We start from the raw sequence: 13,302 nt of genomic DNA on the forward strand, positions 1-13,302 counted from the left end.
GGGTGGGCCACTGTCATGTGTCAGCGTCTCTGTGTTTCAGGGTACAGGGGTGGGCCGCTGTCATGATGTTTACCCACTGCGTCTCTGTGTTTCAGGGTACAGGGGTGGGCCGCTGTCATGGCCGTGCAACTTCGGGATTTCACACTGAAATATTCTGGCTCTCAACTCCTACAAAAGGTAAGGAATTAAATGTTGTATAGTCTCACATGTAGCCATGATGATTGCATACTGATCAGACATGATGAGACTGATAAGTCTGATATGATACGTGCATGGTGATCTAAGTTGTTGTACCAATATGAAGGACTGCCCTAAAGCAGTGGTTCTCAAGCTTTTTCTTGTCAAGGACCCCCAAATTGATATGTGGCTGCCCTTCTCAAAAACATTCTGTGCCAGGGACCTCCAGAAGCAAAGATTTGAGTTAAAATGTTCGGTCCCGCCCATGGAACGTGGAAGTGCAAAAGACAAAAAAGAAAAGAAAGACATGTTATCTGCGGTTTACTTCGCGTATCTGCGCGAAGTAGGTGGCCGCCTTTTTAGGGCATCGGAGGCTGGTTCAAGTCCATTACTTTACAGTGGAAAGAGTGAACGTAAATACAGCTTCTGATCTGAACCTTTTTTTTTTTGCCCCATAGTGGTCACTGAACTAAATATTGGACCTGATAGTCACAAGCCATCTTGCATACAAAGAAAATCTTCAGAGAGGAAAATCAGTAGAAAACCTACTTTATTATCCACCTTTCTCTATCCGACCATTCTCTCGTGGGCTCTAGCCCTACCAGTGAACATTGGACGTTCGCAAGATCCTACAAATGCCATTTGTAGCGTTTGTGTACCATCTCACCTCTAGTGGCTCCAATTTGGATGATCGATCATTCTAAATCGACCATCTTGCCACTCCCAATTCAACTCATAATAAGTTTGGCAGCATGTCAGCTAAAAACATCTAAAACGCATAATAAGGTGCACCGTCAGAAGCCGACTCGAGCTGGCGAGTGGCAGTAGTGCCGAGCGACGCAAAGTCTGCTTCTGCTGACTCAGCGTCGTTCGCGTTGCTGTTGTATATCATCAGTTCCGTGTCGTGTTTGAGATTGATGCATCTGGTGTGAGAATGCGTCAGTATACTGGAGGCAGTATGTGCCAAAAGCACTGGTGGCCCACAGTTTGTTTATAGCAAACATAATCCCTCATACAGGATGTTTCTCTCTGTATGTACATCTTCTTCATATGACTCAATTGAGGTGACACTGCCAACACTGACTCATTTTAGCAGAATGTCACGTAGCAGGATGTCCTAATGGCGTTTTGTGTCACCTAGGGCCAACGATATGTACAGTGACATAGTGCCAGGCGTCTACGTCATAAAGAACTAGAGTGGTAACGCAGAAATCGCTGCCCATTCACTTCTATGGAGTTGCTCACCCAGCACATACTCCCTTTTCTTCCGTGTTTGTTGATGGTGATGTCATGGGGCTAATTTGCATGAGCAGTAGTGTCACCTCCGTACGCAAACCTGTGCGCAAGTTCGTGAGATAATTAGTGAAGAGTGAAAACAGGAGGGGGCCTATTATAGCATATTTATAGCAAATTTACTGGGTCATGGGTGCGTGCTTAACCTGAACAACACACTCACTCCCCAAACGACCTGTCGTTACGTCTTGGGATAAATGTGACCAAACGTTTTTGGTTCCGTCCTGGGCACTTCCACACTCCAGGAACGTTCCGTTCGGGTTTGCTAACAAACAGTTAAAATGATGGAGGCGCGCCGTCTAATGCGGATTGGAGCCACGAGAGGCACCACCGAGTGACCCACCAGGAGGCGCTGTGCCGAGCGTTGCAAAGTCCGCTTCGGTCAACTCAGTGCCATTGGAGTCAGGGTCAGCAGTCTTCGATTGCACTAATTAATATTATGAATACTGATTTAACACAATCAGCCCCGGGATTCCTACAAAATAGGAGCTCTGGGGTGCCGGGAAGACATGGCCGCTTTTACTCTGTAAAGCCCCCCCCCCCCCCCGCCCCCCCCCTTCTGTTCCGGAAAAAAACTGAGATATTTTTTTGCTTGCTTATCTTTCTCTCGTTTCAATATTATCGCTAAATAATCCATCGTGTTCATATTTTAAACGAGAGGCAGTTGAGAAGTCAGAAATGAAGAGCTTCGGGGGCACGGTGGCACAGTTGGTAGTGCTGTCGCCTCACAGCTAGAAGGTCCTGGGTTCGATTCCCGCTCGGGACGCTGTGGGTGCTGGCGGCGTGTTTCCTCCTCCGCGTCATCAGTGCCCATACCCGAGGCGGGGTTGGCGAAAGGGCCTATCTGTGTGGAGTTTGCATGTTCTCCCCGTGTCCACTAGGGTAGGTACCCTCACAAAAAACATGCAGTAATCCTGGTCTCTAAACTGCCTCCCCCTGGCCAGATGGAGGGGAAAGGAACTGGTTGGAATAACGTGTTCCTTCCACGCGCTACGTCCAACCAGGGAAACTCCCCCCTGTCAGGTGTAAAGGAGCAACTTGGACACTCAGGCATGAAGGAAGCATGAGTTCAAGTCCGTTGCTCTCCCCATGTCCCCCATATATGGGGACTAGGTTGGCGGAGGGTGTGTAGAGCCCAGGATCACATTAGATAATTGACACAGGGGTGAAAAATGGGTTACAAAAATCGTGGGATAAAAAAAAAGAAATGAAGAGCTTAGTATATCCATCAGATCAAAACCATGGAGAGCGCCCTGGATTAGGAGAGACGAGGCATTCTTTCTGCAGCGGTAAACAGACCGGACCGGACCGCGCATGAACGAAAAGCGAAGCGTATGGTGGCCTTTGGAGTCCCACTCAAAAATTCTTCAATGATTCAATCTTCAATCATTGAAGATGCACTAGGACGTGTACCCACGTCATTGCAACCCGTCGGTTGGATTGCTTATGAGTTATGACATGTGGACACGTCGGAAGGACGGAACCTGTTAATGTATGTTGCCCAGTTGTCAACAAAATAAACGAAATATCCATGATATGTATGCGCTCTGAATTCTTCTAGAAACTCAAGGACGTGGAGTCCATCATCAAGATTGTGAAAGTCGACGGACAAGACATGGTGAAGGATTTCTCTGACGACATCGAGCGCATGCTGGGAAGCAAGATGAAGTCAGTACAGGTGAGAAAACACGACTGAACCACATACCCGACACATCCAACCACTCTATCGTTTATTTTATACCCTTATATTTTCTTGAGATGAGAAATGCTCATAGTTTTGTTATCTCCGTTTCTCTCCACAGAGATTGGCAGAGTCGGCGGAGGATGCAGATTTGTACCATGAATTCAACGCTACTTTAGGGGTTTGTTCATTTTCGTGTTAAGTGTCAAGTATATCCATCCATATCCGTAAGTGTTGTATTTATGTCTATGAAGACCAAATAACCAGGGCCAGTAATGAGGTAAGTTTTTCTGCAAAGTTAAACGTTACATGCTGGATGCCTGCAGTCTGTTACAGGAGAGCCACACTCCATTAAGCCTCCTCACTCCCCCACCAGCTTAAAGCTGCTATAAGCAATAATATGTCAAAAATGTAATGACCTTTTTATTTTAATTTTTTTTGGTATTCAGACAGCCAGCAATGGATAGAACGCTCCCAAAAAATGTAGTCTCTGTGACACATCTAGGGGCCGCAATCTGCATTCAAAGATGTTCCTAGAAGCTTTGTCATTGGTCGAAAAAAGAAAACGGTCGCAATGACTAACCAACCAGGAAGCAGACAGGCAAATCGACCAATGACAAAGCTTCTAGGAAAATATTTGAATGCAGATTGCGGCCCCTAGATGTGTCACAGAGACTAAATTGTTTTTGGGAGCTGGCTGTCTGAATACCAAAAAATTTAATAATTAAAAGGTAATTCAAATTTTGACATATTATTGCTTATAGCAGATTTAAGGAACAGGGACTAATTACACACAAATACCGTAGCCCAAAACAGTAACAGTGTTACTATTTAACACACTACACCCCATCCCCCAGTTAGACCCCAATACACAGTAGTCTAAGGTGACATTCACACCAGAAAGCTTTACTGCGATTAAAACGAATCCGGCTGCACATTGTCAGAAAGTGTGCTTCGTTTGGCAGGTGTGAAGCATCATTCGAATCCTAATGCGCATCAAAGAACCGCATTCTACTCCAACCAAAAACTGGGGTTTCGCTTCGCTTCCAATCGCACTTGATTACGATTCGGTGCAGGTGTGAATGCAATCCGCAGCAAATAAAGGAAATTAAGCAAACAATGTGGCGGGTGAGGACTGAGGAGCTAAACACAGTTGGAGACGGAGAAGGCATATTTTACGCAGCGCAAAGATGATGGTCGAAATTAGGACGAGTACATTAATCAATTGCTTAAGGAAACGCATAAAAACACTGCAGTGTAGCCTACAGAATATTCTATCTGTCTGTCTGTGCGTAAACATGGAGTGCTGTCACTGTGTGGGGACTGGGGAGTATAGGGACTTTCATCTCGATAAACATTTTTGCGCTGCTGTCTTCTCAGTGTGCTCAGCGCTGTGCCTCCATGCCCAAAAGAACAGTGCGTGGCTGCGTGCGTATAGAGAGAGAGAGAGAGGTCCAGTCCCCGACGGCACGACACATGCACGTTATGAGTATAATTTTAACACCATAGATTTCACTGTGTAGGCTAGTTTATGAATGGAACACATTGATAAAGGTCCCCCCTGCTGCGTTTCCAATTGCTGCGAATGACAGTGTGAAGGCAAACCGCAGCAAATTAAATATGCAAGAATCCCAACTTCTCCGCCCATTCTCATCGAGTCTAACAAAGTATTAGGTGGGAATGTGACCTGCAAGAACGACACGCGTGTCATTAACTGCCAGGTGAAACAAGCGCTCTCCGTTGTGCATCTGTCTCTCCGTCCCCGTCCACCCCTTTTTTCTATTTATTTTTTAACGTGTACCGGTATGTTTCTGTGTCAGAAACGTTCGTTTTCCGACGTTCTTTTGTTGGTTCAATCACTGTTATGTGTTTTGTTATGGCTTTCCTGTAGCTCCAGACAGTTAGCTCACAACATTAGCCGCTGTTGTCAGTGGCTCCTCGCTGCCACGTCCGCAGTGTGGGTGCAGACTTCAGCGTTACGTCGTGTCAGGGCTTAGGAGGCAGCCAATCATGACTATAGGTCCCTACTACGCGATTGGCTGGTGGCGTTTCAGAGTATGGGGTCAGACTCCCATTGGCTGCCTTAGGGGCAGCCAATCATGACTAGGTCGCTATTAAATACGGGGCTGTTATATGCCAGGTTTTCACCTGGCAAAAACACAGCAAAGTGTGTTTTAGTAAATGCACAATATTCTCCATAAGACTTCGCAATGTGTCCTCCCCCTGTGACAGTTTGACTACTACAACTCCATGATGATCAACACCATGGACAACAGTGGGGAGTTCATTGAGCTGGGAGGAGAGTTTCCCCTGGAGGACAATGCGCATTTCAACAACATGCCGGTCAACGTGTTGCAGAGCGACATCCAGATCCCCACCAACGTCTTCAACAGAGGTAGATCAAACATGTCACAGTCTACTGGCTGGACTAATACCACAGAATTTACTGTGCACCTTCTTTAAAAAATGTATCCCACGATTTTGTAACACATTTTATCACCCAGTGTCAATTATCTAATGTAATCCTGGGCTCTACACACTCCCTCCGCCAACCTGGGGAGAGCAACGGACTGACTTCATGCTTCCTTCAATGCATGAGCGTCCATGCATTGAAGGAACACGTTATTCCAACCACTTCCTTTCCCCTCCATCAGGCGCCCCGGCTAGCCAGGTGGAGGCAGTTTAGAGACCAGGACTACTGCATGTTTTTGTGAGGGTACCTACCTTAGGGGACACGGGGAGAACATGCAAACTCCACACAGAGAGGCCCTTTCCCAATTTTGTATTGTATTGTTTGTTGGTTATGTTTGACATAGTAATGGTCTTATTATTAGTTTATTTATATAATTATGTTCTAATCTTAGAGGTATTATAAAGGTCTTAAAAGTTACTTTAGAAATGTGCAGATACCCTGTATAAGTATGGACCCCACTTTGAGAACCAATGTTCTAGTGTGTCACTCAACAATAATAACGTATTTTCTCATTTCTGTTACGTTATTGAATGATTCGAATGATACGCTGCACAAGCATGAGTCATGCTCTAGTCACTGATCTTCGTCTGCACAAACGGATCCCAACATTCTGATCTTGTCGTCTGCACACATAGATCCCAACATTCTGATATTGTCATCTGCACACACAAATCCCAACATTCTGATATTGTCGTCTGCACACACAAATCCCAACATTCTGATCTTGTCGTCTGCACACATAGATCCCAACATTCTGATCTTGTCATCTGCACACATAGATCCCAACATTCTGATCTTGTCGTCTGCACACATAGATCCCAACATTCTGATCTTGTCGTCTGCACACATAGATCCCAACATTCTGATCTTGTCGTCTGCACACATAGATCCCAACATTCTGATATTGTCATCTGCACACACAAATCCCAACATTCTGATCTTGTCGTCTGCACACACAGATCCCAACATTCTGAACGCCATCTATAACTCCGAGGCGCTGAATGACGTCTTCATCAACAACTTCAACAAAGACCCGACTCTCACCTGGCAATTCTTTGGCAGCTCCACCGGCTTCTTCAGAATCTACCCCGGTAATGGAGCCCAAGATGGAAAATATTGTCATGATAGCAGTAACCGTTTTTTATTTTCCTCCTACCACACGTGTGTTTTATTCACAAACAATGATGACACCATTTGTTCTTTATCATGACCCACATTTTACAAATGTTCTGGTCTGTATTAAAAAGCAGCACTATATGTAACTTTCCTCTTCTACTCCGGATTTGAACCGGCATGTGTTGACATTTTTTATCATTGAGCTAATAGAGCCTGCCTGCTTGCTCAGGGGATACATTAATCTTGACCATCAGGTATCAGTATTTAGATATTTGATATTCATTCTTACCCATTGTAACTTCAAACTTCATTTTAACCATGATAGATTAATCAAAAACACCCAACCTCTTTTCTGGTATTCCTCTAATACAGGGGTATTGCTTTGGCCGTGTCACGAGACACGGACAGCCAAAAGCTTTGAGAACCCCTGTTCTAATAATGTGTAAGGGGGCCGTGGTTTTTCGTTTACTGTTTTCATTTATTTTTAATATATATACTATATTTGGAGGTAAATCAACGCTCTCAACGCTCATACCGCTCTCAACGCTCCAGAAAAACACCCAAAATAATTATTACAAATAAATGAATACGTTGTTTTTTTAAGTGAAATATCCCGTTAACATACTCTGCCATACAGTATTGGACAAAATTAAATTTTATTCATAAAAAAAAAAAAAAAGTTACATGAGGCTTTAAATATTGAAACCTTTTTGAACTGTGAATAATTGTCATTTCCCGTCAGGTATCAAATGGACGCCGGATGCTAACGGGGTGGCAGCGTTTGACTGTAGGAACCGTAACTGGTAAGCTCTGATGATCCTTGAATAGACTGACTGACCCACTGATCCCAAGACCCTGAGACCCTGTCATGTGATCCACTAATTCACTGTCCCAAACAGTGGGACGGGACAGGGACGTGCACACATAGATATCAAAGGGGGCTTCAGCCCCTGCCCTTTTACCCATCTGTAAAACAACTGCCCTCTCCAGACCACAAATGCAGCTTACTATATGGTGAAAGAAATGCAAATGCCCTCGATCCTCTCCTTTCCGTGCCATGCCGGAAGGCAGCATTAAGGAGATTTTTTTTCTTTTTTTCGAAGTCTCCTGAACTTGAACGCAGCATTTTGCGTTGAACTAATTTGTTTCGAAATCCATGTCGTTACCCCGCTTCTCCACGAGCTAAAGAGTGCTGGGTTGCACCCCGGAAAAAATATCGCAGCGCGACGCGTTGAGATCTTGTAGATCTGCTATTTTAGCTATTTTGGGCCAAAAGTGCCCTCTTTCAGCCCCTGCCTCTCTAACACTCTCTGCACGTGCCTGCACTAATATAATATGTTTATAAAGGATACGTTTATACCTTTAACCTTCTTAATCCTCCTGGCTATCCTCATTTTCAATATATCATTATGTATGTCATTGGTGATATAAAAGAAAAAAAGAAAGCAGAGTGGCTATTTTCACAACTCCTGTAGGGCTAAAATAGTTATAATCGGCTAAAGAAATGAAATGCTTTTGCGGGTTAAGCGAAAGACATTCTAAGCAATTATGATATGACCCATAACTACATTTTACACAATCAAATCCAACTCTTCCACATTACTCAAGCAGAACACTGGTTGAGTTGACCCAGGGCTGTGAAACAGTGATTCAACTCAAGCAGAACACTGGTTGAGTTGACCCAGGGCTGTGAAACAGTGATTCAACTCAAGCAGAACACTGGTTGAGTTGACCCAGGGCTGTGAAACAGTGATTCAACTCAAGCAGAACACTGGTTGAGTTGACCCAGGGCTGTGAAACAAGCAGAACAAGCAGAACACTGGTTGAGTTGACCCAGGGCTGTGAAACAAGCAGAACAAGCAGAACACTGGTTGAGTTGACCCAGGGCTGTGAAACAGTGATTTACATACTGTACGCACTGCAATCCTCACATGCACTGACACTGACACGTTCACCAGATGGCACGTAGAATGAGGACAAGCTATCATTACGCAGAATAGGCGTGCATGCGCACACGCACGCACACACGCACGCACGCACGCACACACGCACACACGCACGCACGCACGCACGCACGCACGCATCACATCTGTCTTGCACAAATAAAGTTGTTTTTTGTCCCTGTGTAAGCATGAGTTGCACCTCCTCTGGCATTCCAGCTTCTCTGGCATTGCAGGAATGAGTATAATTCCATAAAAAAAAGGGCTTTGGAAAGTGGCCAAAACAATTGACACTTTTTTTTTAATTATTATTATTTTTCCTTGCAATGCAATGCAAATTGTGGAAAAGTTTTGATTGATTGAATACTTTATTAGTAAAGAATGTAAACAGCATGTGGTACAGTCAGACATTTCGGCTAAAAGGATAACACAAACAAGTCCTGGGGACTTGTTTCCATTGTGGTCCTACAGTATGTATTCAATTCATCAACATAGCACAAAAATAACACAATAACATCATGTCATCTACAAACCACCCCCGTATGTACAAAACATGGCAGTAATTGACACCTCATCTCTGTTGGAAAATGTATTTTTCTCCACTTGCGGTCTCCTTATAGATGCTTTTTCAGGCCATTTTTTACAAGAAACCAATGATACACATCCTGGATACTGGATGGGCATTCCATTCCATTTTGGTAGCAGAGCAGTAGAACAAGAATGTTCCTATGTTTGTTCTAAATATGGGTGGAACAAACATAACCATAAAGACAGAAGCATAAGACTTCTTCCTATATATGCTGCACTGCACTGTAGACCTGTATTGGTCAACAAAAAGTACTTTGCAGAGAACAAAAGTTTGGCTATTGAAAAGTGAAAGGTTTTCCAAAGCGACCATGCAGTGACAGATAAAGATTGCGTGTAAGACAGCCTGTATCAAGTCGGTATCAGGCGCTGGATTTTTAGATTAGGTCCATGGATACTGCCATACAGCGCGATGCGCTGCGCAGCATGCACTGCGTCCAGGCAGAGCACAGCACAGCCTGCTATATTGCCCTGATCCCCTGGAAAAGACTTTAAGCTGCTCCTTAAGTTTGTTATAGCAGATCAGTAGCTGGGTCAGTGGGACTCACATGGGCGCCATATGCCACTATTTATGCATTTATAAATTATGCCAATTGGTGGCGTGTGTATTATATCGGAGATGTTATTTCTTAACCCATTTAGACCTGAGAAAAGATTCTACAAATGCCTTCTAAATCCTGACAGTTTTCTGAAAAAAACCTCTGTTTCTATGTCAGTGGTTCTCAAACTATTTCATGTGAAGGACCCCCAGAAATTGTATGTAATCAGCCGCCGACCCCCATCTGAAAATATGTAGTTCCAGGGACCTCCCAGAAGCAAAGATTTTAGTTCAAAACTTACTCTGTGAAAGCATGTATTCAAAGATTTGCGACACATTTTTACGATTTTTCTAAAATAGCAGACCTACAAGCTAAATGAGCTTGTAGATGCGCCCTGGGTGCGTTTTCGCATTTTTAATTCACTAATAAATTCATTATTAATTTATAATTTGTTAAATTGGAAAAAAGGGCTTCGTTAAGACCTCCATATTATTATGGTCAATGCCTGTGTGAAAAGTGGGAGCGATTGGTGTAGGCGGTGAGGAGATACGGCGGTGTTTCTGACAGACAGACATTGACTGAATTATAGTATGATGATGATGATGTTAATGGTACCCCAGCTTATTATGCTAATTATGAAAATTGCCCAATATATGCAAGTTAGCATCCAGCAGTTTCTAAATGCTGGGGACCCATACTCAACATTTCTAAACCATAGGGTACTCAAAATGTATTATACGTGCATTTTTGTGCCTTTACTATTTAGTAGTTAAATGTAACAAAAATGTTGCATTTAAGTAACATTTCTGTGCATTGTTTTTTAAGACTTGGTTTATTGTCATAATATGACAATGTATTTGTGTGTACATATTATGCATTAGGGGGACTGTAGTGACTGTTTGGACTTCATTACAGCTCAAATGATTAATTTTACTATTGTGGCAAATCACAAAAAGTTGTGTCAAGATCACGTGAGCATGAAGCATTTGGCGACGGTGGCAAGGAAAGACTCCCCTTTATAACAGGAAGAAACCTTGAGACCCTCTCTATAGGGTGGCCATCTGGCTTGGAGAGGGAGAGGGAGAGAGGGGGGAGAGGGAAGAGGAGCTCAGTGAGCCATAGGAAGAGGAGAGGGAGAGGGAGAGAGGGGGGAGAGGGAAGAGGAGCTCAGTGAGCCATAGGAAGAGGAGAGGGAGAGGGAGAGGGAGAGAGGGGGGAGAGGGAAGAGGAGCTCAGTGAGCCATAGGAAGCCCCCTGCAGACTAGAGAGGGAGATGGAGAGGGAGAGAGGGGGGAGAGGGAAGAGGAGCTCAGTGAGCCATAGGAAGCCCCCTGCAGACTAAAGCATATTGTTGCTGTCGGGCAGAACCTCTTATCTCCATATTTAAATTTGAGGTGTTTTTTTTTGTTGCTAAATTGAAGCCCTACATGATCATACTAGTACGTCACAAAAGCAAGCTCGAAACACGTCGCTTTGTTCGTGTCACATTTCTAGCTTGCAAGGTCTGATGCTTTTGACTTTGACTGAGTGGTAACAGGTTTGGACATACGGTATGAGGTTTCCAGCCGACAGAGGCGATATAGCAGCATAGCTACAGTATAAGGGCTAGTATTATAAATACAGTTTATAAGACATATCTCCCACTTTATTAAAACAAATTGCTCCTTGGGATTGTCTAACCTGCCAGTGAGGAGCCCCCACCAAGTGCCTTCGTCCTTCTCCTCCTGCCCAACACTCCCTGTTGACAGGTGCCACCCCAGCCCATAGGAATATGTTGCGGTCCCAGGCTTACTTATCTGCGAAAAGAAAAGCCTGGTCACAAGCTAAGGCAGAGAAGCTATCGGCGGATGTATTCTCCGGAACATCTGTCAGACGTGTTTCCCCCGGATACGATATTTTCCAGACCAATCACAACACTTGTTTCATTCGCGGAGAATGTAAACTGATTTGTAAAGCATCAACGTCATTTCCTTGGGCGATACTTCCGCTAAAATCCTGCAACTTCCGCCCAAACAAATTATAGCCTTTACAGCGTAGGTCTTGCCCAGGGTGATCCTTGCTCGACTTCCCTCCTCCGAACACAGGCCAATTGTATTTGTGTAGACGCTCGACAAAGCCGGTTGCACCACTGTGGATTTGAACCCAGAACCTCCGGTGGTGGGGACTTTACCACTGCTCCACCGGGCACCTGCATTACGTTTAGTTTCACTCGGTTTGACAGGTTAAAATGGCTGAACTACTAGCTCACTGCGAGGCGTTGTGAGCTTGTAGATCTTCCATTTTCACAAAGTTTGCCACTGTCTTACGCAATATTTGCCAATTTGGCCAATTTGGTGTTAATAAAAAGGTCTTAAAATTCATTAAATTGTAACTTTAGAAATGATACCCAGTATACACTTACACTGTATGTTGACTGTTGCGACTTTGTTTTTGAATTATTCTTTTCTCCCCCTTGCTTTTGAAACTGCAAATGGTGGAAAAGTTCTGCTTTGATTGAATGAATGTAAACAGCACGTGGTACAGTCAGATACCCTCATCCGGGGACCCTTCTCAATATGATTCCCCTCCCCCTGATCACTGACTCAACTAACTTTGTGTCCTCCGCCATGCCTCCAGGTACATCCAGGCGGCCACGTCTCCAAAGGACATCATCATCATGGTGGACATCAGTGGCAGCATGAAGGGTCTGAAGATGACCATCGCCAAACACACCATCAACACCATCCTGGACACCTTGGGAGAGAACGACTTTGTCAACGTCATCGCTGTAAGAGACACGTTTATACTCACATGTAACGTCACATGCGTTTAAATAGGTGCACTATACACCTGCCTAAATTATTTTTAAACAGACATGTTGCACGTGCGCGCACACGTGCACAGGACACACAGCATTGGATGCACATACATGCATTCACTGACGCACACACGTACCCGTACAGCTTGTAGTTCGAGACCCAGTTGCGGCCCTGTCTTGCGCACCACCGTACATTCTACGTACCCCTTATGCCTAAACATTTTAGGCATTTTTTACTATTACAAAATACAAAATAAAATAAATGAAACAGTGAAAATAGCTACATTGACACGTGAAATTGTAGATCGGCTATTTCAACTATGAAAATGTTTTTCAAAAAAAATTCGAACTTTCGGTCGACCGAAACGTCGACCCAATAAAGAGCAACATTTTGGCAAGTGTCTGACAGTGTGCTGGACCTTTTCTTTGTTTTTCAAAGATACAGTTGGAGGCCATCGATATTGTCCTTTTCTTTTTGCTGAGGTTTGCGTGATCTGCGCAAAAGGACAGTTAACCCATTTTGGGGCGGGAACCCCTTTTGGTGTTTTAAACATTGTTATAATTTAGCTATTGAAAAATAGCAGATCTACAAGCTCATAGCGCGCCACCGAGTGGCGCGCTACGAGCTTGTAGGTCTGCTATTTTTGAAAAATCGTGAAAATATTTATTTCAGAAAACTGGAGGATTTAGAAGGATTTTTT

At 44.1% G+C, this 13,302-nt stretch overlaps 1 protein-coding gene across 1 annotated transcript in view; it reads left to right on the forward strand.

The window, feature by feature from the left end:
- LOC306923876 (uncharacterized protein) overlaps positions 1 to 12,651 on the forward strand; it is a gene marked incomplete at its 5' end in the record, with an annotated part of 44,802 nt that extends 32,151 nt beyond the window's left edge. Inside the window, 7 exons of the mRNA XM_079502220.1 lie at positions 96 to 177; positions 3,032 to 3,148; positions 3,273 to 3,332; positions 5,384 to 5,546; positions 6,584 to 6,715; positions 7,483 to 7,543; positions 12,421 to 12,651. Coding sequence (XP_079358346.1) covers positions 96 to 177; positions 3,032 to 3,148; positions 3,273 to 3,332; positions 5,384 to 5,546; positions 6,584 to 6,715; positions 7,483 to 7,543; positions 12,421 to 12,616 — 811 coding nt within the window. The 3' untranslated portion in view covers positions 12,617 to 12,651. The remainder of the gene's footprint in view (positions 1 to 95; positions 178 to 3,031; positions 3,149 to 3,272; positions 3,333 to 5,383; positions 5,547 to 6,583; positions 6,716 to 7,482; positions 7,544 to 12,420) is intronic.
- Between the last annotated feature and the right edge of the window lie 651 nt (positions 12,652 to 13,302).

The sequence above is a fragment of the Electrona antarctica genome (assembly GCF_951216825.1).
Source record: "Electrona antarctica genome assembly, chromosome: 5".
Classification (NCBI taxonomy): Eukaryota; Metazoa; Chordata; class Actinopteri; order Myctophiformes; family Myctophidae; genus Electrona; species Electrona antarctica.